The 25,384-nt window shown below is 38.4% G+C and overlaps 1 protein-coding gene across 5 annotated transcripts in view; it reads left to right on the plus strand.

Annotated features, from left to right (window-relative positions):
- The window catches only part of PHF8 (PHD finger protein 8), a 99,804-nt gene that overhangs the window by 27,223 nt on the left and 47,197 nt on the right, over positions 1–25,384 (plus strand). For all 5 annotated transcript variants that reach the window (XM_065915390.1, XM_065915392.1, XM_065915391.1 and 2 more), the window contains exons 3-11: positions 7,236–7,321; positions 7,702–7,810; positions 10,234–10,394; positions 11,185–11,326; positions 12,050–12,236; positions 14,601–14,763; positions 21,499–21,586; positions 21,946–22,052; positions 23,260–23,351. In XM_065915390.1, coding sequence (XP_065771462.1) covers positions 7,236–7,321; positions 7,702–7,810; positions 10,234–10,394; positions 11,185–11,326; positions 12,050–12,236; positions 14,601–14,763; positions 21,499–21,586; positions 21,946–22,052; positions 23,260–23,351 — 1,135 coding nt within the window. The remainder of the gene's footprint in view (positions 1–7,235; positions 7,322–7,701; positions 7,811–10,233; positions 10,395–11,184; positions 11,327–12,049; positions 12,237–14,600; positions 14,764–21,498; positions 21,587–21,945; positions 22,053–23,259; positions 23,352–25,384) is intronic.

A 25,384-nucleotide genomic window follows, 5' to 3' on the forward strand; every position in this document is an offset into this window, starting at 1 on the left:
CTCTCTAAGTGTCTGCTTTCTCAGCTTTACTCATATATTTAAATTTTTTTTAATTGAAGTGTAGATTTCACAGTAATTGCATTAGTTTTGGGCATGCTGTCTTAGCTTTAAAACAGAAAGGATCTCTATTTCATTGGTTGTTATGAAGATTAGTAAGAGAACCTCTGTAAAGTGCCTAGCACAGTCCTAACACATAGTAGATACCCAGTTCTGGCTGTCACCTAGAATATTAATGAAATAAATATTTCTTGAGTATTTACTCTTTGCTAAGGAGTGAGCTAAGAGCTGTAGGAGATAGAGATGAATGACACACAGGCTGTGACCTCTAGATTATTTCATGTTAGAAAACAAGACCAATTCATTCATTTATTCACTCATTTATAGACTTACTTATTCAGTAGGTGTGTGCTATGGTATTTTCTAGATACTGGGAGAGTGGATACAGCAGTGAATATGAGACAGTATGCTTACAGGTAAATATATAGTGTGTTTGGCTTCCCTGGTGGCTCATACAGTAAAGAATCTGCCTGCACTGCAGGAGACCTAAATTTGATCCTTGGATTGAGAAGATCCCCTGGAGAAGGGAATGGCTACCCACTCCAGTATTCTTGCCTAGAGAATTCAATGGACAGAGGAGACTGGAGGGCTACAGTCCTTAGGGTTGCAAACAGTTAGACATGACTGAACAACTAACACTTTCACTTCACTTTCATATAGTGTGTTAAGTGATAGTGCTGTAGAGAAATGTAAAGCAGGATGAAAAGGAGTGCCATCTCCAGGGCTGGAGGCATAGTTATTTTATTGGTGTATAGGGTGATTATATGGGTGACACTTGAGCAGAGACCTGAAGGAAAGTGAGGGAGGGAAGTTGGGGAAGAGGGTTCCAGGTAGAGGAAATAAGGGACCTGAGTGGGGAGCACGCCTGGCATGTTACCATTCCAATTATATCGAAGAAGCCAGTGTTACTAGACAGAGTGAGGAGAGAGTAGTAGAAGCTGATGATAGGGGCTGGGAGTGGGGATGGGGGCATAAATCAGGTAGATCAATGGTTCTCCAAGTAGGACCAGCAGGATCAACATCACCTGGGAACTGGTTAGGCAAAGTCTATTGTCCTCCCGCAGACATACCAAATCAGAAACTGGGGGTCGACTCCAGGAAGCTATGGTTTAACAAACCTTCCAGGTGATTCTAATGCACACTCAAGTTTGAGAACCACAGGTATAGGGCCCTGTGACCCGTTGTTAAGTTGTTTTTATGCCAAGTGGGACGGGAACCACAGAAAAATTTTGAGTGAAGGAGAGTTGTGATCTGGTTTAGGCTTTGGCTGTTGTGAGGACAGACTCAAGATGAGGAGTATGAGATGAAGCAGGGAGAGTTTGGGATCACTGTAGATCATTATTTCTTAAAGTGTGGTCCTTGGACCAGCAGCATCAGCATCACCTGGGGTCTGGTTAGAAATGCACATTTCTGGGCCCCACCCCAGATCTATCAAATTAGGATCTCTGGAGACAGACCTAGGAATCTGTCTTAACAAGTTTTCCAGGTATTTCTGTTGTGCCCTAATATTTGAGAAAACACTCATCTAATTAGGTAATGGTGATTTGGACCAGAGTCAGTGGTGATGAGAAGTGATTAGATTTTGAGTATATATTGATACAGTATTTGCTGTGAAAGGAGTCAAGTTTTTGTTTTGAAGGGCTTTGGTATACAGGGGAATAGAGTAATAAGCAATAACAGAAGGGATCACAAGAGGATTTTTTGTTTGCTTGGGTTTTTTGGGGAGATAGAGGTGACACCTTGTTTGTGTGCATGTCAGAACATATAGAATAGTTCTTTTGGTGCATCCAGAATTTAGTGAAATCTGTGATTGGCAGAGTTATGTGCCAGAGACTGGGTAGACCAGAAAAGAAACTTCCCTGGTACACTGAAACTTGATCGGTGTTCTTTGTACTCCTCCAGTTCTATGTGCTTGGAGGCGGGGAATTGGTATGAATGGTGAGTGCCTCAGCATCTAGGGATGGGTCACCCCTGTTTTTATAGATTGTGTTTGGCCTGATCAAGATTGTTGCAGGAACCAGAATTTGACTTGAATTTTCTGATAGTTTTTGAATAATGAAGAAAAGTAAAATATGTTCTTTTTCCTTTTTATTGATGAAAGAAGATATTGTTTTTCCAGGCATAGGTGGTGACAGCACTTGGCTTTTTGGACATCCTCAGAGAGCAGAGCTTGAGCACATAAGAAGCTAGACAAGATCCTGAGCAATCTTGTTACCTCTTAAGCGTCTCCAGCCCTTAGTCCCCGTCTTAGTTTCAAACTCTGGAAGGGTTAAATGCCCACTTTTGTATTCTCTTAGCACTTGTACTCTACTAATAACCCTACGTTATATTCTGATTATATATTGTAGTGGAATAGTGGAGTCAAACGGATCCAGATTTTTATCCTGCTCTTTTATTTATTAGTTTTGTAATGACCAACAAATTATTTACCTACTCAGATTTCTCATCTGTTAAGTTAGAATAATATTAATAATGATGTGCCAGGTACTCTCAGTTTCTTTACCTACTTGAGCTCATTTAAGCCTAACAACCCTATGAGGTGAAGTACTATTAATATTCTCATTTTATAGATGCTGAGGCACAGCAAGGTTAAGTAAACTGCATAAGTTCACACAATTAGTACAAGTGGCAGAGGTGAGATTTAAACCCAGGCAGTTTTGCTCCCAAGTTTGTACTTTTAAACTCTGTGTTTCTGAATACTGTATAGATGCCCTGGTTTGTTGTAGAGATTAAATGTGATAATATATGGGTGATAATATATTCATAGCTCACTTTTCTTCTCAATTCCTTTTATGAAGACTTCAGATTCACTCACCATCCCCTTACCCTGCTTTATTTTATAGCATTTATGAAACTATTTTTCACCACCTGTCCCCCCTCTAGAATGTCCACTCCATGAGGGCAGTAGCTATTTTCAATCAATGTTTATTGAATTTGTGCACCAACTTACATCCAAATACTGAATACCTGCCATGTGCCAAGCTCTGTGGTACATGTTGGAAATTATTCATCTTAATCTTGAGACCTGGTGCTGTGATAATTGTCCTCCTCACTAGGGAAGCACAACAGCATTTAGGAACCTTGGTCCAGGTGATAATTATTGAGACAGTGCAGCCAGAAGCCTGATGTGAGATGTTATCTAGCCCAGTGAATTGGATTGAATAATAAGCTGACTTGGGAGATGGATAACGTAAGGACTTGGGGTGAACAAGAGATGCCGTCTGCTGTATGTAGTAGAGGCAGATAGCAAGTAAACAGGCAATAGCAAGTCTGTAGGGTGAGTGCTGAAATAAAGATAGTTGGTGGGGGGTGGGTGGCATGGGAGTGGGGAAGAGAAAGGGAAGGAATGTTCTGGGCACAAGGAGCCATGTGTGATGAGTGCCAGAGACCAGAAAGAGCTTGGCACTGAGAGTTGAGCTGGGTTTTTAGAGCAAGGCTGGCTTCATGGTACGTGTGACCACTGTAGTCACACACAGCCTCATATTTGAGAGGGGGCCCCATGCCCATGCTTGAGGTTTAATGCTATGTGGTTGTTATCTTGAAATTCCTAATAGTTTTACCTTTGAATTTGTGTTTTGTATGTGAAGTTCAATGGGACAGTGTAGTTTGTCCTGGAGACCTGGAGCTTTAGCTCACCTGTGGTCCTACTTCTTGCTGCTTCCCTGCCTCCCTGAATTGATTCTCAGCTGGCTGCCTGTATCACCAGGCTTGGGTGCAGTTGCTGGAGAGTCAGGGTCAAGTTGAATTTGGACATGTTAATTTGAAGTGCTATCTATGTAAGTGGACTATCCAGTAGAAATATCCAGGAGACATTTCAAGGGAGTGATCTGAAACTCACCAGAGAGATCTGGCTTGCAGTTGTAAGTACATACAGGGCACATGGAGCCCTGGGAGTGAGTGAAACCAACGAGGAAAAATGAGAAAAGGGTGTCCAGGCAAGAGGACCTAAGAAATGTCAACATTTAAGAAGGGGACAGGAGAAAAAGAGTGCACTAAGAAACACAAGGAGCAGCCAGAGATGTAATTAAGATCACATCACATCCCTGCTCGCAATCCTCTGGTGGATTTCACCCAGTTCTTCACTCAGGAAAAGCCAAAGTTCTTTATGATGGTCTACAGGACCCTATTGCATGAGCCCTTCCAACCTGTTATTGTCCCCCTTGCACTCTCCTCCTCTCTGTTGCCTTAATAATCTAGGCAGACTCCCACCACAGGGCCTTTGTACTTGCTGTTCTAATTGGGATGCTCTTCTCTCATATACATATGGCTTGCTCCTTTACTTCCTTCAGGTCAAAACAACAATTCAAAAGTTGTTTTGTCAGTGAGTCCTTCCCGGCTGCCCTACCTAAAATTCCAGCACCACTGTCATTCCTCTTGCCACCCCCCACCCCATGGTGTGTGTGTATATACTTGCTTACACATGCATACATATTCCCCTTTTGCTTTATTTTTCTACTTAGCTCCTCTTACTATCTAAGGCACAATATATTTCACTGATACATTGAGTTACTTTGTTTCTTGTCTGCATCAACCATTAGAATGTCAGCTTCTAAAAGAATGCATTTGAATCAGTTCTAATGAGGTGGATGAAACTGGAGCCTATTATACAGAATGAAGTAAGCCAGAAAGAAAAATATCAATACAGTATAATAACGCATATGTATGGAATTTAGAAAGATAGTAACAATAACCCTATATGTGAGACAGCAAAAGACATAGATGTATAGAACAATCTTTTGGACTATGTGGGAGAGGGCGAGCGTGGGATGATTTGGGAGAATGGCATTGAAACATGTATATTATCATATGTGAAACAGATCTCCAGTCCAGGTTCAATGCCTGGGGCTTGTGCACTGGGATGACTCAGAGGAATCGGGTGGAGAGGGAGGTGGGAGGGGGTATCGGGATGGGGAATACATGTAACTCCATGGCTGATTCATGTCAATGTATGACAAAACCCACTGCAATGTTGTGATTAGCCTCCAACTAATAAAAATAAATGAAAAAAAAATTTTTTTTGCTGCACCATGCAGCATGTGGGATCTCAGTTCTCTGACCAGGAATTGAAGCTGCTACCCCTGCATTGGAAGCACAGTCTTTACTGCTGGACCACCAGGGAAGTCCTGATTACTGTAGCTTTATAATCAGTGTTTGAGTCATGTAGCATCCATCTTCCAACGTTCTCCTTCAATGTTGTGTTGGTTATTCTATGACTTAGATATTTTGGACACTCAGTTTATTGTGGCACCAATCCATTGAATGATTTTTTTTCCTTCTAGCCATGTTCAGTGGTTCAGTGGATTGAGCCAGGGCTTGGATTTGCATGTGGGAGTAATGTAAAGGCAGTGGGGCAAGTGAGCTCAGTATATCTGTAAGAGAATGGTTGAAGTGAGGAATGATGGAATCTATAAACTAGATAGGGGAGAAGGGTGAAGGCAATAGTAGTTGAACGGACGAAAAGTAGAATCAAGAGATTTTGAGGGCAAAGAACAGGTGTAAAGAATGAGAGCTGACTGGATGATCTTGTGGTCAGAGAGTGATGTGTGCATTTTGTATTCCAGAGGTGGAGCAGTTGCAAGTATTGATAGGGTTTTGGGGAATGGCCGTGAGAATTGGTAGCTGAAATTGGAGTGAAATCTCTGAAGATGAGGTCAATGTGCTAAGAGGCTGGGATGTTAGGCCTCTATATCCTTTATTATGTCATGTGAGAGGTTGGCAGGACTTGAGATGGAGAGGAATCTGTGAGAAGGTTCTTCAATGAATGAAAAAGGTATGTTTGGGAGATGAGTAACTGACAGTGAAGAGGAGTGGGAGGAGGTATAGATGAATGATATAGAACTCAGAAGAGTAGGAGATCTTATACAAGGATAGAGGAGAGATAATTTCAGAGTCTCACTGGAAAGTGAGGGGGACGTCCACCCCCAGCCCAGCCCTGAGTTGTAAGGGTCTGGGAGAATGTACAACTTCTGCCTGACCAAGTTCTAACACAGTGCTTCTGAGACTTTCTGAGGTGAAGGACCAGGGTATTTTTTTTTAATTTCCAATCTGTAATGGACTAATGCTTTTATGAAATAAAATGTCCCCAATTTATTGATGTGCAACAGATATACAGGGTTAGCTGTGGGGAAGGAGGTGGCGTCCTGATCCCAGGAAGTCAGTTCATGAGCATAGTCTTGAACCAAAATGGTTGGAGCTCTGCCTTATTTTTATGCTCCCTCTTCTGTGTGGCTGACCAAAGATTTTAAGACTTAGATCTTAGCCAAAAGATTTTTAGAGGGCTGCTGATGACTTCTTTGGTGAGGAAGGGTTTACATTTTGTGAGATTACTAGCTCACATACATGTAAACTCAGATTTTCAAAATTATATCTTTCTCAGATATTATAATATGAAATTAATAATGCATGTTCATTGTAGAAAATTAGGAAATACAGATAAGGAAGAAAAAATGGTTATAATATAATAAGGTTATATATATATAACCTTATATATATATTATATATGTATATAACCTTATATATATATATAACCTTGTATTTATATAACCTTATATAACCATATATATACATAATATAACCTTATATATATATATATATAATATAACCTTATATATATATAACCTTATATAAGGTTATATAATCCTTTACTTAAAGGGAACCACTGTTTTCATTCCTTTTCATTTAATAAATTGTTCAATAAAGTTTAAATGTTTGATTTTATGTAGGAATAATATTTTAGATATACTGGTTAAATAAAATGTTATTAAATTATTATTAAAATTAATTTCACTTGTTTCTTTTTACCTTTTTAATGGGGCTATTAGAACATTTAAAATTACATATTTGACTCACATTATATTTCTGTCAGACAGCAGTGCTCTAGAGTCTCTTCCAGCTTTGTTCATTCTGAGTCTTAATGAAGCTTTATTGTCTGTACATTTTTAGCTCTGTTGTAATTATTTTAGACTGTTGTGGTGTAATAGAACTTTTTGCGTTGACAAAACAGTTTGATAATCTGCCCAATATGGTAACCACATGTGGCTACTGAGCACTTGAAATGTTCCTAGAGTGATGGAGGAACTGCATTTAAAATTTTACTTAATTATGTATTGAACAGCACAGTTCTAGACCTTATAAAAAATAAAATCTGCACAAACATTGGCTGATTTTCTCTTTTCTAGTTGTGTTGGTGTTGAAGAGGAGAAGGCTGCTGACATTGACCTCTACCACTGTCCCAACTGTGAGGTCTTACATGGGCCCTCCATTAGTAAGTAGATCTTGGGGTTTTAAAGAGAAGACATTCCAGAGAGACAAAGCAAAGGAAGCTTGGAAGGGAAATTGCCTTTGCCTGAGTGCTTCAGATTTGTCTCCCTTGGGAAATAGAAGCTTACGTAGGCCCTGTAGGATAGCAGCTGCTCCACTGAGAGGGCAGAAATGCAGTTTCACCTCCCTCCATTATTTAGGGATTCCCCAAAGGAAGCACCTATACTCACCAAGTGCTTTTCTGAGTCCATGAGGGCTTCCTTGACTCCAGATGCTCCAGGGGGTTGTTAAATTGCACGAGAAGCAGGACCTGCTTAGGCTTTTGCTTTTAGAACCATATCCTGTAGCCATTTTGACTCAGTCTCTTGTCTTTTTCTGGCTTAGTGAAAAAACGCCGTGTATCTTCCAAAGGCCATGATGCACACAAGGGGAAACCAGTGAAGACGGGAAGCCCTACATTCATTCGAGAGCTCCGGAGTAGGACCTTTGACAGGTGAGGAGCCCCTACTCCAAGGGCCAGTGAACGCTACTGCTCTGGGAAGCTGGGACCCATCTCTTCTCAGCTTTTCCATTGGCTGTCCCACTAGGTGCCTCCATCATTTGGGGATGTCTGCAGGGCTCTGTGAGTTCCCTTTGTGGGGAGATCTTCTGTTTTAGTCAGTTTCTGAGAAACATTGTTAGAGTTTCATTTGATGTACAGAGTATGTTAAGGTCTACTTGTAGAAACTTTGAGTAGATAGAGAGGCAGTTTTTGCCTCAGTCAGGAGAGGATATTTACATGTACCCAGGGAATGCTATAACTAGAAAGAGTCTTAGAAACCAGGAAGTTTAATTCTCTCATTTTAGAGAAGCGGAAACTCTCTGGGAAAATACTTTTTTGAGTAGCCATGTATTTCTTTTACAATCAAGAAAAAATTTGTTTCCTTAAAAAATTAAGATTGGCTTATTGAAAATAAATTACTTGAACAAAAATAATGAGTTAGAAAAATTAATGAATGAAACACTGTCTTTTGCTTAGTTTTTAATTCATTTGACCATTTTCAACTCTCCTGTAAATGAAATGTTATTTAGGATTATAAGTGTTTCTTCAACTTAATATTTGTTTTATTTAAAGGCAATGAGTCTCGTTTTTACCCTACCCCCTCAGGTTCCTTCTCCAAAGTCAACCAATTTCTTGTGCATTCTTTCAGAAATAGTTTTTGCTTATACAAACATATATGAATGTATGAGTTGCCCCTTTTTTAAAATTAAAAAACACAAGTAGAAACACTGTTCTATATCTTGCTTTTTTAAAAATCTAAATTCTGTATCTTAGAGATCAATCCATAACAGCATATACTGATGTTCTTCATTCCTTTTCATGGATAGTTAGTACTCCATTGTATGAATGTATAATTTATTTAAGCAGTCTTCTTGATGAACATTTAAATTGATTCTAGTATTTTGCTATTAGGAAAAAAATGCTGCAGTGAATGTCTTTGTACTTAAGTGATTGCATATGTGAGTGAGAGTATGTGTAGATTTACTACCTAAAAGTAAAACTGCTAGGTTAAGGAATATATGCTTTAAGCATGTTTGTAGATATTGCTAGGTTGTTTCTAATGTGACCACATTATTTCATACTCCCACTAAACAATGTGTGAGCGTGCCTATTTCCCTATTATCCTGGCTAACACTGTTTATTATCAAACTTTTTTTGCCTTTCTGATAAGATAAAAAATGAGATTTCACTGTCTCCATGTGAATTTCTTTAGTGATTAAGGAAGCATGTATATTATGATGCATTTATAAGTCATCTTTATTTTTCTTCTCTGTTACCTATCTGCTTACATTGTTTGACAGTTTTTCTGTTGGGTTACTTCCTATTTCTTATTGATTTGTAATAGCTTTCCATGCAGAAAATTTTTAATTTTAGGTAGTTAAATTTACTTATTACTATTTTTAGTGGCCACTGGGCCTTGTCTTTTTCCATAATTTTTTCTACCCTTTGGCTTTATTTTTTTCTAATTTAATCTTTGTTCCATCTAGAATTAGGTAAAGAATGAGCCAGACATTGATCTTAATATTTTTCCAGATGTTTAACCCAACACAATTTGTCAAATAGCCCATCTTTTTCTCCAACATGATTTTAAGAAAACCAGAAACCCCTGTTTTCTAGTTAACTAACTATGTATGTCAAGAGAGTGGTTGTAAAAATTGTTTTTGTTTTCTAAATCAGTCTTTTCTCTATTTTCCAGTATTTTAAAATGGGGTGGTACTGCTCTGAAAGTGAAAGTCGCTCAGTCGTGTCTGACTCTTTGCGACCCTATGAACTATACAGTCTATGGAATTCTCCAGGCCAGAATATTGGAGTGGGTAGCTGTTCCATTTTCCAGGAGATCTTTCCAACTCAGGGATCAAACCTAGGTCTCCCGCATTGCAGGTGGATTCTTTACTAGCTGAGCCACCAGGGAAGCCAAAGAATACTGGAGTGGGTAGCCTATCCCTTCTCCAGGGAATCTTCCCGACCCAGGAATCAAACCAAGGTCTCCTGCATTGCAGGTGGATTCTTTACCAGCTGAGCTACCAGGGAAGCCCAAGGTGCTGCTCTGGGTTAGTGTAAATCAGTTAAACTTGTCAGATACGTCTTTTCTTCCAGGGCAGGCTGTTGACTGATTTGTTCCTTTGTCATCTAGACAAGAGCATCATACTGACAGGATATCCTGGATTTAACTTCCCACCTCTGCCAGTGGCCTGGCTTCTTGCCTTCGATAGGTCATTTATTAGCTGGGATGTGAAGTTTATGCCACATATTAGTTGCCAGCCCACATTAGGTCCCCTCAGGAAGACCCCACACCTTTGGTGAGTGAAAGCACCCAGTGAGACCTTCAGTAGCAGAGCTTGTAGGGTTCATGCTTTCTCTTTTGTGACCCACAGTTCAGATGAAGTGATTCTGAAGCCCACTGGAAGTCAGCTGACCGTGGAATTCCTGGAAGAGAATAGCTTCAGTGTGCCCATCCTGGTCTTGAAGAAGGATGGATTGGGGATGACGTTGCCCTCACCATCATTCACTGTGAGGGATGTGGAACACTATGTTGGTAAGCACCACAGACCCTCTTAACTGTGACATTGTTCACTCCCAACAAAACATATGACCCTTCCCTTCCAGTTTTCATTTCTTTTCTGGCCATCTTGGAAATCTGATGTGATGTACCTTGCCATCATTCTTAGGCAAAGCTAGAACCAAAATCCTGGTCTTTTTTCCTTTTCCTCCTAATAGACCACAAACTCCAGACTGAGCCACATGTTTTACCTGGGGAATTCCAAAGATTTTTGTGACCTCTCTGTACTCTGTTGAGATGAAAAAGCCTTTGACTTTTGCCCTCATATGCTAGTTGTATTCTGGACATGAGTTTTAGGGGAGAGGAAGAGAAGTGAGGAAGCAGGACCCAGGCAGATGGATTGTACTGTGAGACCGTGTGTCAGGCATTTCTGTTGCCCTAGAATGTCTGGACCTGGCACATAGGTCTAAGCAGAATGTGAGGAACACCTACCCCCACTTCCCATATGTGTCTGACTCTTTGCGACCGCATGGACTGTAGTCTGCCAGGCTCCTCCATCCATGGGATTTTCCAGGCAAAAATACTAGAGTAGGTTGCCATTTCCTTCTCCAGGGGATCTTTCTGACCCAAGGATTGAACCCAGGTCTTCTGCATTGCAGGCAGACTCTGCCATCTGAGCCACCAGGGAATCCTCCACTTCCCATATATGTGTAGACAAATACATTGAGAGAAGTTTTCAGCGTAAGGTCACTCTAGGACCGGTTAGGGGATGAGTGTTCCCTGGTCCCTGAGGTCACTTGGTGCAGAGCCTATCTCTTTATTCCAGGTTCTGACAAAGAGATTGATGTGATTGATGTGGCCCGCCAGGCTGATTGCAAGATGAAGCTTGGTGATTTTGTGAAATATTATTATAGCGGGAAGAGGGAGAAAGTCCTCAATGTTATTAGTTTGGAATTCTCTGATACCAGGTAAGAGGAGCAGGGGTAAGTAAAAAGCCTCACAGAGTACCTAGGACTTGTATATACTGAGTATGTATTAGTGTTCCTCTCCCTTCCTCCGGGTGGTTTCTTCCTTTGGCATGGCGAGCTGGTTTATACTTTCTAGGGTAGTTGCTCACATTATAACAACCAAATCATGTTTCCCCTTTACAGTTTCTAGCATTGGATAGATTATTCAGTGGCTGTTTTAATTAATTTTTGTCTCTTTCAAGATCCAGGACAGCTTCCTTAGACCTTTTTTTTCTGGTATGTAGATTGTGGCATGGTCACTGTTTAACTCCCAGGATAGCTCCACTGTCTCAGGTAAACACGTCTTTACCTGGAACTGAGCTCTGACAGGTTTCTCTACTTAATCTTCATAAAGAAGACCCTGTGACATAGGGACAGTACAATACTGTTAAACACCATGTGCCAAGTGAGTGGGCCTGGGTGTGGAGATTCTGAGCATTCAGTGGAGGAAATGATCACCTTTGACTGGGGATGGCTATGGAGCTGAAACTTGGAACTTCCAGAGCTGAGTGGAAAGAGAATGCTGACTTGTCTTACAAAAATAAGTGTACTGTGTGCTCTTGGGGATTCTGTGGAGAGAACTTTGTCTTCCCTGATTCTCACTAGGATGGGGGGCATTTTATACTGGCTTCAACTGTCAATTCCCAATCAGCTGACATCTGCTCTCCACCCCTTCCTTGATAGACTTTCTAACCTTGTGGAGACACCCAAGATTGTTCGGAAGCTTTCATGGGTGGAGAACTTGTGGCCAGAGGAGTGTATCTTTGAGAGGCCCAATGTGCAGAAGTACTGCCTCATGAGCGTGCGGGATAGCTATACAGACTTTCACATTGACTTTGGTGGCACCTCAGTGTGGTACCATGTGCTCAAGGTAAGAATGGGTATGGTTTCTGAAGACAGCCAGGCCTTGGGCCTCCCTGTTTGTTTCAAGTGGTTGCATAAAACAGGCTACTAAGGCCTACCTGCATCCCAGATTCTATTTGGATAACATTTACACATAACTACTCTTATCAGGGTTGGGTATTGAGTGGATATGCAGTATAAGTTGTCTCTGCTTCATAGTTTTGATGATTAACTTTAAAAAAAAATAACAACAGATTTCTAAGGTTTTCTCTGTTATCTTAATTGAACCAATTTGTACTCCTACCTCTAGGTATGGAAAATGTCCATTTTTACTGCAGAAATTTCTGGTAACATGAGACACTCCCCCTCCTCCCAAATTTATTGAATTATAGTTTTTGTACTATGACATTCATCAATATTAAGTTTATAGTTTTATGAGTTTTGACAATTGTATAAATAGTTGCATGACTGCCACCACTGAAGATAGAGCATGTATGAGGTGTTTGGTTTTTTTTTTTAAGTTTTATTTATTTATTTTGCCTGCACTGCATCTTCATTGTTGCACATAGGCTTTCTCTAGTTGCAGCAAGTGGGGGCTACTCTCTAGTTGTGGTGCATGGGCTTCTCATTGCAGTAGCTTCTCTTGTTGCAGAACATGGGCTATAGGGCACATGGGCTTTAGTAGTTGTGTCATACAGGCTCAGTAGTTGTGGCTTGCAGGCTCTAGAATGCAGTTCAGTAGTTGTGGCACATAGGCTTAGCTGCCCCAAGACATATGGAATCTTCCCGAATCAGGAATCAAACCTGTGTCCCCTGCATTGGTAGGTAGATTCTTAATCACTGGACCATCAGGGAAGTCTGAGATGGTTTTTTTTAAATGTCAGCCTTCCTATAGTTTCCCTTTATGTGGTTGTTACAGTTTTGTAATTAGCATATTGATTGTCAGTGACTAAAGGATTTTTGAGGTCTGGTAAACAAATTTCTTAAATAACTTATTGTTTTCTACCACTGTTCATGCTATTTAGTTTTTTTATCAGAAATGCCAAGAAAAGAGGAAAAACTTGGATATGGCTCTTGTCCAAATGATCACAAATCCTGAACTAGTTGTTTATCATGAAGAAATTGGAGTGTGTAAATGAAAGTGCTGTTATGCAAATGTTATATTTAACTGTTTAATTTTTACTTTTTATTTTGGAGTATAGCCCATTAACAATGTTGTGATAGTTTCAGGTGGACAACAAATGGACTCAGCCATACATAAACATGTATCCATTCTCCCCCAAACTCCCCTCTAATTGAGGCTGCCATATAACATTGAGCAAAATTCCCTGTGCTATACACTAGGACCTTGTTGGTTATCTATTTTAAATATAGCTGGAGATCCCAAACTCCCTATCTCTTCCCCCATTAGCATTTTAATTTTTAAATAGTTTTTTACAGAAAAATTGCTAATAGGAAGATTTCCTGTGTGCCCTTCACTCAAATTCCTATGTTACTATTTTATTATATTCTTTCTCTGAAGCAAACATAATAAAATAATCTTACATATATATTTTTTCTGAAACACTCGAAAGTATTTGCAGACATGATGTCCCTTTATCTTGTAATAATTCAGTGTGTATTTCTTAAAAACAAGGGTATTCTCTTATATCATCACAATATAGTTATCAAAATCAAAATTAATATTGATATAGCATTATTATCTAATCTACAGATCTGATTCAAATTTCTCCAGTTGTACAGTAGATATTTTCTAGTGTTGCTTTTCTACATTGAAATGTATTGTCATGAAACATTGTTTAATCAAGCTATGGGTTGGGAAGATTTTTGTGCTAGTGGGTTTTTCTTTCTTTTCTGCCAAACTACCTATGTGGTGATTATCCAGGCAAAGCATAATTAAGAAATAAAATGTTCTTCCAACAGATAATCACCCAACATATAATCTTCCAGAAGTCCTTGGGTGATTACTGAACTTTTAAACTTTTATTAGCTGTGATTGCAGGTGTGAGAAGAAACACTCTCTGCAAATGGCATTTAAAGGCAAATTCAATTTTCTTCTCATTAGTAATGTGGCCTTAAATTCTCCTGGGGCTGATAGTATTGATCTGCTCATCTGTAGAGGACATTTTTCATTTGGTATTCCTGCAGCCTTTGGTGTACATTTGTCTTAAGTTGACAATTTTGTTTGAAATGCCCTTTCCAGATTGTTCTTGTTAGTCTTATAGAAGTTTAAAAGTACAAAGTGAAAAGGAACTTTTGAAGTTTTCCATATTTGTATATAAATGATCCTTGAACAGAAAGAATTCTAGCATTACTACATGGTCCTGGAACATGAGAGAATATTCTTTTGGAGACTCCCTTGATAGCTTTGGCCCTTCCATCTTTGTTTCAGGGTGAGAAGATCTTCTACCTAATCCGTCCAACAAATGCCAACCTGACTCTCTTTGAGTGCTGGAGCAGCTCCTCTAACCAGAATGAGATGTTCTTTGGGGACCAGGTGGACAAGTGCTACAAGTGTTCTGTGAAGCAAGGACAGACACTTTTCATTCCTACAGGTCTCCCCTGGGCCCCTCTGGGAGGGTTTGAGGAATGTGGGAAGAAGAAGGGAGCTTGTGGCACCAGAACCAACCCCTTCCCATAATGTTTTGACCTGAATGTGAGATACCCTTCTTGTATCAGTTATAGGCTCAGAATTGCACATCAGAAAAATTCAAGTGGTGACCAAAGTGGTGACCAGTGTGCTTGTTTGGGGAGGTCCAGGAGGAAATTGATAGGCTTCTCTGCACTGAACTGATGTCAGCTTGGTGGACAGAAAACAGGACTCTCAGCCCCATGACTCTAGAGATAGTGACTGGAGAGACTGGCATTGTAAGCTATAAGTCAGAATGACCTGGGTGGGGATAGCCTTTTTTTTTTCCTGAAACAATAAATGCTTAGGCTTTACCCCTAGAATTATGAATTCATAGGTCTGAAGTGGGGTCTGAGTGTGGCTATTTTGGGGGAAAAAACCTAGCTGTCTCCATTTGGGGAAAGTTGACATCTTTAGTATGTTGCATCTTCCATGAACACAGTGTGTCTCTCCATTTATTTAGATTTTTCTTGACTATCTAATTTCTTAATTCCTTGGTTTCAGAATTAGTGTTAAATTTTCTCCAAATGTTCAGTATAATTCTCTACTGCAGCCACATGGACCTAGAGCTTTCCTTTTGGGAAAGATTTTAATTAGCATTCAATTTCCTTAAACTTTATTAGGCTATTCAAATTATTTTATACTGGGTGAGTTGTAATAGTTTGTGCTTTTGGAGCAATTGGCCCATCTTATCTAAGTTGTCAAATTTATATGTGAAGAGTTGTTCATAGTATTTCTTATTATTCTTTTGATATCTTCTAAGTCTCTAGTGTACCCTCTTTTCATTCTGGATGTTAGTAATCTGTGAATTTCAATTTTGTTGAACGTTTAAAAGAATCATCTGTTGTTTCATTGTGATTTTCAATGTAGTCTTTCTGTTTTCAATTTCGTTGATTTCTGCTTTTATCTTTTTTCCTTTCTGCTTACTTTGGGTTTATTTTGCTCTCCTTCTTTTCAGTCTTGAAATGATAGCTTAGATTATTGACTTAAGATTTTTTTTCCCTTTTAATGTATTTAGTGCTATAAATTTCCCCCTCAGCATGGATTTAGCTATGTCACATATTTTGATATGTTGTAGTTTTCATTTTGTTAAATGTGCTTTTTTAAAAGAAATTTATTTATTTATTTGGCTGTGCTGGGTCTTAGTTGTGGCATGTGGGAATCTAGTTCCCTGACTGGGGATCAGCCCAGGCCCCCAGCAGTGGGAGCACAGAGCCTTAGCCACTGGACCACCAGGAAAGTCCCCTAAATGTGCCTTTTAAAAAGTTGAGATATAATGCACATACCATTAAAATTACCATATTGTTAAAGGGTACAATTCAGGTTTTCATTAAGTTGTACAAACATCAGCACTAATATCAGAAAGTTTTCACTGCTTTAAAAAAGAAACCTTGTACCTATTAGCAGTCACTCCCCATTCCTTCTCACCAGCCCCTATCAGCCACTTTTGTACTTTTCTTTGTGTATGAATTTTCCATTTCTGAATAGTTAATGTAAATGGAATCATGCAGTATGTGGTCTTTTATGTCTGGATTCTGTCATCCAGCATAATATTTTCAAGGTTCATCCATGTTATAGCATCTATCAATACTTCATTCTTTAAATGGCTGATAAGTACTCCATTTGTAAGGATACACCACATTTTGTTTATCCTTTCATCATTTTATAGGCATCTGGGTTTTTTTCACCTTTTGCCTATTATGAATAGTGCTGTTATGAACATTCATGTACAAGTTATTGTGCTAACAGTTATTATATTTTCAGTTCTCTTGGATGTATCTATTTAGGAAAGGGATTGCTGAGTCATATGGTAACTCTGTGTTTAACTTCTTAAGGAATTGCCAAACTATTTTCTAAAGCAGCTGCATTTTTCATTTCCACCAGTGATTTATGAGAGTCTCAGTTTTTCCACATCCTTCCTGACACTTGTTGTTGCCTATCTTTATGATTATAACCATTCTGGTGGTGTGAAGTAGTAGCTCACTGAGATTTTTATTTTGTGTTTCTTTAATGGCTATTGATTTTAAACATTTTTCCATGTGCTTATTGGATGTTTATATATCTTTTTTAAAAGAAATATCTAATCAAAATTTTTGCCCATTCTTTAATTGGGTAATTTATCTTTCTGTTGTTGAGTTGTAAGAATTCTTAATGTATATTTTGGGGGGAAAAAAGAATTCTTAATGTATTTTGGATTAGACTTTTATTGGATGTATGATTTGCAAATACTTTCGCTTATTCTTGGAATTGTCTTTTCACTTTCTTGCTGTTGGTCTGTGAAGCACAAAAATCCAGTTTATCTATTTTTTTTCTTCGCTTGTGCTTTTGGTATTATATCTAAGATACCATTGCCTAATTCAGAGTCATGAAGAGTAACACCTATGCTTTCTTCTTAGTTCTTACGTTTATGTGCTTCATCCATTTCAATTTAATTTTTGTGTATGGTATGAGACATGGGTCCAGTTTCATTCCTTTGCATGCAGATGTCCAGATGTCCTGGAACCGTTTGAAAAGACCATTCTTTCCCCATTGAATTGTCTTGACACCTTTATAAAAAATCAATTGACTATAGACAATTGATAGACATATGTTAGACATATAGACATATGTTGGTTTATTTCTGAACTTTGAATTCTATTCCATTGATCTATATGTCTATCTTTATGACAGTATCACACTGTCTCAGTTACTGTACATTTGTAGTAAGTTTCGAAATTTGAAAGTATCAGCCTTCCAACTTTGTTTTTCACCTTTAATTTCCATATACATTTTTTAGCTTCAGATTTTGTATAGTTTTTTTAGTGTTGGCTCTAGTTTTATATGTGTGAATATATTTGTGTATACATGTATACACATGCATATGTACATGTATAGATAAATATGTACATGTGTTTACATGTGTAAATATGTCTATATCTATATATGTATATACATACATACATATATGAATCTTACCATAGTCTACTGGTATTGACATTTTACCAGTTTGAGGAAAGGGTTCAAACCTTACCTCTTTTCACATCTCTTTACCCTTTAAATGTATTTGCCTTAAATATTTCCTCTGCATACATTAGATCCATGTCACATCATGCTTTAATTTTTGTTTCAACTGTCAAACATAATTTCAATACCCATATAGCAGGAAAGACTGTTGTTTTTACCTGTATTTTTAGTCTTCCATTGTTCTTCCTTCCTGGTGTTCCAGGATTCCTTCTCTTATTTCCCCTCTGTTTAGAGTTTCAGGGTAGGTCTGCTGGCAGTAGATTCTCTTAGTTTTCCTTCATCTGTAAATGTCTTGATTTCCCTTTCACTCCTGAAAGATATTTTTGCTGGATATAGGATTTTGGGTTGATAGTTATTTTCTTTCAGTACTTTAATGTTGTGCTGCTTCCTTCTAGCTTCTGTATGAAAAGATTTTGACTATACTTCAAATTATTTTTTCTCCAGTATGTGTTATTTCTTGCTACTTTCAATATTTTTTTAATTTAGTTTCTCAGCAATTTGACAATAATGTGTGGATTTCTTTGGGTTTATACTATTATGTGTTCACTGAGCTTCTCGAATGTGTAGGTTTATGTCTTTTGCCATATTAGTGAAGATTTTAGCTATTATTTCTTCAATACTTTTTCAGCCCCACATTCTTTAACTTTTCTTCTGGGTCTTTGATGCTATGAATATAACACATTTTGCTGTAGTCTCACAGGTTCCTGAGACTTTTTTTCTGTCCCATTGCATGGTCCTTTATTTTTTGGTCTTTTAAAGAATTTTTACTGACATATAGTTGATTTACAGTGTTTCAGGTGTACAGCAAAGTGATTAAATTTTATGTGTATATATCTTTTTTATATTATTTTCCTTTATAGGTTATTATAAGATATTGAATATAGTTCCCTGTGCTATACATATACAGTAGGTTCCTTGTTGGGTTCCTGAGTTTATTTTTCACTCAGTCTGTTTCCTTTCTCTTTTTTATGTTGGGTGCTGTTGCCCTGTTTTAAAATTCTCTGATTCTTTTCTTCATTGTTTCCATTCTTCTATTGAATCCATTGTTTCATTATATATTTCAGATGAAGTATTTTTTTAGTTCTATAATTTCCATTTGTTTATTTATGGCTTCTCTCTCTACTTATTTTGCTTGTTTCCAGCATGTTTGTAATTGTTCATTGAAGCATTTTTATGATGACTCCTTTAAAATTCATGTCATATAATTCTAACATCTTTGTCTAACATTATATTGTATAATTCTGGACTTTTCTGTTACTCAGATCTATTTGTTTATTCTTATCTTGATTTGATTACATTGGTTTTATAGAATGTTTAAGGCAAGTCACACCCCCACCCCCATACCCATCTGCTTTCCTCTTTATAGTTTTCTATTCCCAGGCATTTATTTACCCATCTTTAAATTCTTTGCTGAGTTTCACATGGTTGGTTTTTTTTTTACACTGGACACTTGGCAACTGGTAAATTGAATTTGTCTACCAGAGGTTTGAGTTGGATTCATTTGCTTCTTGGTACATATTCCCACAGCTGGGGGCAATCTGCTTAGTTCTACAAGCATTTCATGTTTACTCTCTGCCCCAACATTGTGCTAGGTGCTAGAGATTAAAGATATGTATAGGCCATTTCAGTATAATGGTCTAATAGACACAATAGAGGTATTCACCAGAAGTTTGGGGAGCACAGAGAAGAACACTTAGTCTGACCAGAAGTTTGTGACAATCTTCTCAGAAGAGTGACACCTGAAGGGTAAGTAGGTACTGATAAAGGAAATAAAGGCATAAAAGACCTCTCAGGTTAGGGAAAGGCATAAGCAAAGCAAACATGTGTAAAGCAGTTTATGAATACTAGAGCCTAAAGACCAAAGGCTGGGAGCAGATGAAGCTGAAAAGATTTGCAGGCTGAACTTATTTCAGAGGCAACTGGGGACTATTAAAGATTTATTTGTTTAATTTTTAATGAAATATTTTAGATGAAGCAAAAGATATAAAGAATAATATAGTGAACATTTATGTGTTTATAACTTAACTAAAAATATAATATATTGCAAACATATTTGAAGCCTTTTATATATCTCTCTTCAATTTCCCATTCTGCCCTCTCAGAGCTAGCCTTTGTCCTAAAGTTGATGATATCATTCTCCTGCATTTTTATCCCTTTATTACATAGGTAATGCCTTACTAAGCAACTAAACAGTGTATAGTATTGTTTTACATGATTTTTTTGGGGGGGAGAGGGTGTGGTCTTAACCTCCAGTCACTAGGGAAGTCTCTGTTTTACATGTTTTTGTTATATAAATAGAATCATATTACATGTATTTTCTCAACATTTTTCTCTGAACATTATAATTGTGAGATCCTGTTGATACGTGTAGCTACCGCTCATTCATTTTACTTGCTTTCTATTATTCCACTCTACAGCAATTTATCTATTCTCCTGTGGATGTACATTTCATTGAAGAGTTTCAAGCAAGAGATGATATGGGCAGATTTGTATTTTGGATATATCACTTAGGATTGGGATTTGGAAGATAGACTTCAGAGATCAAGATTGTTGTGGATCAGTGGTTTACAAACATTTCAGACTCTAGATCTCCTTATACCCTTAAATATTATTGAGGATCCCAAAGAACTTTTATTTATGTGGTTTATATGTATTCATATTTACCAAATTATAAATTAAAACTGATAATTCCAAAATATTTATTAGTTCATTGAGAAAAAACAAGAATAAACCCATTATATGTTAGCATAAGTAACAATTTTTATGAAAAATAACTATTTTCAAACTAAAAATTTAGTTAAAAGGTTGACCTTTACATTTCTTCAAATATTTTTAGTGTTTGGGTTAATAGAAAACTTAAGGCCCTCAAATCTGCCTCTGCGTGTTATGATATCATGTCCTATAGCCTTTGAAAAACTCCACTGTATACCTATGAGAGAATGAGAGTTAAAAAGACAAATAGCATCTTAGTATTATTATGAACATAGTTTTGAGGAGCCCCAGGATTCCCTGTATTACCCCTTAAAGAACCACTGGTATTAGAGGAGACAGTTTGGAGGCTGTTATAAGTAGCATAAGTAAGAAATGATGAGGGATCTGAACCAAACCGTTAGTAGGATGGATGGATGAAGAAGAGGAGATGAATATGAGAGAGATTTAAGAAGGAAAATCAGGAGGTCCTAGAAGGCAATATAAGGTCAAGGGCAAGGAAAATAATTTAGTTTCAGCTAGGTACATTCTTCACAATCAACCTTTGAAGTGGATATTTAGCTAGAAAATGGCAGGATTTGAACCCAGGTCTAACACAAAAGCTTTTTGTTGTACTTAGGGCAGAGTTCGAAGAGGTAGTCATAGCAAGGAGATGATGCCTTTCTTAGTGATAAGAGAGAGGATAGGTGAGGCACCAAAGAGATTTTAAAGTATAGAGAGGAGGATGTAGAAGGAGTTTATTAACCCTATAGGTTGGTCCAGTACAGGGTTATAATGATGGCAGACTTGGCCAAGATGGGTGCTGGGAATGTGGAAGAACCTAGAATATTCTGAGTTACTGCCAGACTGGATGCTCTAAGGTATTGTGTTTGAGCTGAGTGGGCAGTGTAGATGTCCAAAGGAAGAAAGGCCCTTTGCCAGCTATGATTTTTGCCTTGTTACACTGCAGGATGGATTCATGCTGTGCTGACCCCCGTGGACTGCCTTGCCTTTGGAGGGAACTTCTTACACAGCCTTAATATTGAAATGCAGCTCAAGTGAGTCCTGAAGCTCTGGTGATCCCAAGTTGGCCATTTCCATCTGCTAGAGTCCTTGAGTTCTCCCCTATAGTGGAGAGTACAGCATAGAAGGAGGCGAGATGATCATAAAGGAATGGATACTGGTTCCTGTTGATGTTCACTGGAGGATGAATACCTCTTCCTCACTTAGCAGTTATGTGACTATCAAGTCACATAATCTTTGAGCTCAAATTTCCTAACCCACAAAATAAAGTCTTAAAGGATAGTTGTGAGGATTAGAGATAATGGATACAAAGCATCCAGAACAATACCTGATACATAGTAGATGCCCAGTAAACAGTAAACATCATTGTTATTGTTGTAACTACTTCCTCCAGAGCCTATGAGATTGAGAAGCGGTTGAGCACAGCAGACCTCTTCAAGTTCCCCAACTTTGAGACCATCTGTTGGTATGTGGGGAAGCACATTCTGGACATCTTTCGAGGTATGGAGCCCTTTGCCAACTGCCCTTTTTGCCCTGTTCTCATAACCCACACCTCAATCAAGATATAGTACTTTTCCATCACCACAAAAATCTCTGTAGTGCTACCCCTTTATAATCTCACCCACTCTTTCCCCTTGAACTATCCATAACTTTAGGAAACCACTGATCTGTTTTTCATCTCTCTAATTTTGTCATTTCAAGAATGTTATAAAAATGGAACTAAATGTTGTGATCTTTTGAAATTGGCTTTTTTTTTTTTTACCAAGTATAATTTAGGGTAAGGCATGGATTTTAAATATCTTATTTAGTAAAAGGAGCTGAGAAAATTGGATCACAGTAAAATTATTCCTATTCTTAAAATAAGAAACTCAATCTGAATAGTGTCAGAGTTCTCTGGATATCCCTCTCCTGGGGACAAGGCCCAGTCCTACACTGACTTCATTGGTTTGGTCTTGGGTATCAGCCCAAGTAGAAGCCAGCCTACTGGGTTTCTTCTTTCCTGGTTTTCTCTGAAATAGAGTGGCTCCCTTACTCAGACCTGAGATTTCCCAAGTGACTTGGCCAGAAAGAGTTACAAAGAATCTCAAAGGCCAACGAGTATAGTCTCTTATGCAATACTTCAAGTCCTTATTCTGCCACCTAGATAGACTGTCATGTAAGTGTTCATTCAGGGGCTAGATGACTAACTGCTTATTATCAGTTCTGAACAGCTTAGTTCAGTAGAAAACTCTTTATTGAGCCTAAATTTGGATGTTTGTTTTAATTTCCTCCTGGAGTAACTCAGAACAAGGCATTAATGGCTCTTCAGATCTGTGTAGGTGGCAATCATGGTCCTCTTGAGTGTTCATATTTTGAAACCCAAGAAGCAGAGTAGTGTAGAAGGAAGACAGGTGTCAGATTCTGACAGACGTGGTTTCAGTCTTGGCGTTGTCACTTACCAGGTGTGACCTTTGTATTCTTTGCCTCTCTGGGCCTTATTTTCTGAACTATAAAATGAAGATGATATCTGGCTTACAGGATTGGGTATAGGATTCAATGAGATAGTAGATGTCAAGGTACTCACAAAATGAACACCATTATAAGAACTGAGATGTGGAGTTGTGCTCAGAACCTTGAACATTTTCTCTGGTTGCCTGAAAAAAGTAAAAAGTCCTTCACTTCCCTGCATGGTTTCTTTGACACTCTACCTTCCTCTTTCCCCCTGTAGGTTTGCGAGAAAACAGGAGACACCCTGCCTCCTACCTGGTCCATGGTGGTAAAGCCCTGAACTTGGCCTTTAGAGCCTGGACAAAGAAAGAAGTAAATATACTTATTTCTCTATCTACTTTAGGGGTCTACTGTCAGTAGGGACTGGCTTTGGGAAGATCTTCTGGGGAGGTAGAAGATACCAGGGAGGTTTGTGGGCTCCTGGCATTAGAGTGGAGGACAGAAGAGTATTAAGAAAGAAAAACTTCACCTGTAATTTTAACACAGAGGGAATTAACATGTGGATATATTTTGTTTTTTTTGTAATATGCATTTTTAAAGCATGATTGCTATCACCCTGTACATATAATTTTGTATCTGAATTGATTGGTTTATCTTAATTTTTCTGTGTCACCAAGTTCTCCAGAAATATTGATAGTTACGTGATATTCTTTTGTCGGGATGCAACATCCTTACCTAACCACTTGTTTATTGTTGCTTCCTTTTTATTTATTTATTTGGGGGATAGTTCTAAAAAATCGTGCAGTAAATATCTATTTGCATTAGTCTTTGTCCTTCATCTCTTGATTGTTTCTTCAGGATAGATTCCTAGAAGAGCAGTTGTTAAATCAAAGTATATGAAAAATGTAAGACTCTTGATGCATGCAGCCAAAATGGCTTTTTAGGAATATACCAATATCCATCTATCCAACTGAATACTAAACAACTATAAAAGAAATTAAGGAAGCTGTCTATGTACTGATTTGGGAAGACCTCTAGAATTTATCATGTAAAGGTGTCTAACTGTGTGTATAGTGTGCTGGCTGCCTTATGTGTAAAGGGGGGAGGGGACAAGAACTATATTTGTATGTGCTTGTATTTGCCTGAAAACACAATCTGGAGGGATTCAGAAGAAAGTAATAGAAGTGATTACCTGTTGGGGTGAGTTAGAGGGGTTGATGGCAGGGACAAAGTCTTTTCAATATATATCTTTTTATATTGTTTGATTTTTGAGCTATGTGAATGGATTACCTACTCAAACTGTTGGATTTATTTTAAAAAAAAAAACAATTTTAAGAAATGCAAAAAAGGAAATATCAATATATTCTTTTATACTTCTGATATTCTTGTAGATTCCTTCCCCTGCATACAGTAGTATGAGGAGACTCTTCAACCACTGAAGGCTTAATTTGCTCAATTTCCCCTTTTCCTGTTGACAACCTTCCCCTCAAATATTCTTGGACTTCATGTTTTGGGCCTTCTCTTGCTCCATGGACTCACCTGCACCTGGACTTTAGCCTTCGATTCTGTTTTGCCACATCCCTCAGGTGTGGCTGCCTTGGGGTTCATTTCTGACTGTGCATCCCACCAGACCCTTCTATGAAGTGAACTTCTGATTGACTCTGTCTCAGGAACACCTTTAAGGGAGGGAGGTGGGTGGGTCCTAAGCACTCATGTCCTGGGCCAGGATGGCCTCAAGGACCAAAGAATGGCCCCAGACAGTGTGACCAGAGGGAGCTGGAAGAGAGGAGGACATAGAACTGAAGAGCCTACACTCATGGAAGAAAACTTTTGTGAAGTGCAAATGACTTCCATGAGAAACACTTGCTCCTTCACCTTTCCAGAGCCCCTGGGCTGGGAGGAGGGAGCTGTCAGGGTTATCCAGGTGGGTCACATGGGTTCTCAGTCCGCATTGCTGCCCAGCCACCAAAATAAATTCCAGATGATTAAAAGAGTTAAACCATGGGAAGCAATGAAGAAATGCTGAGGAATTTTTATCAGTACTCTCTGGATACAGAATTCACGTCAAAACTGGTAGAAAAAATCACAGAGGAAAAACTTGAGAGGTCTGTCTGCATAAAGATGTAAATAAAATCATTAATGAATTTGAAAAGAGATAACCAACAGTTCCCTCCCTGGGTTGCTGTTGGGCTAGCTGTGGGCCTATAGCTGCTCAGCACTGAGTTCTGTGCTCACAAGTGAAGAGGCTGGGTTCTTCCTGAGGTTCTTGACTTTCTGAGGGGTATGGTTCAAGCCCACAACTAAGTTCCTCACACCTCTTGACACTGTCCTTTATGCTTTGTAAATATTTCCTCCCAGTCAGTGATTTGCCTTAACAGTGTTTTTTTAATAAGTCTAATTTATCA

The sequence above is a fragment of the Muntiacus reevesi genome, chromosome X (assembly GCF_963930625.1).
Source record: "Muntiacus reevesi chromosome X, mMunRee1.1, whole genome shotgun sequence".
Taxonomy (NCBI): Eukaryota; Metazoa; Chordata; class Mammalia; order Artiodactyla; family Cervidae; genus Muntiacus; species Muntiacus reevesi.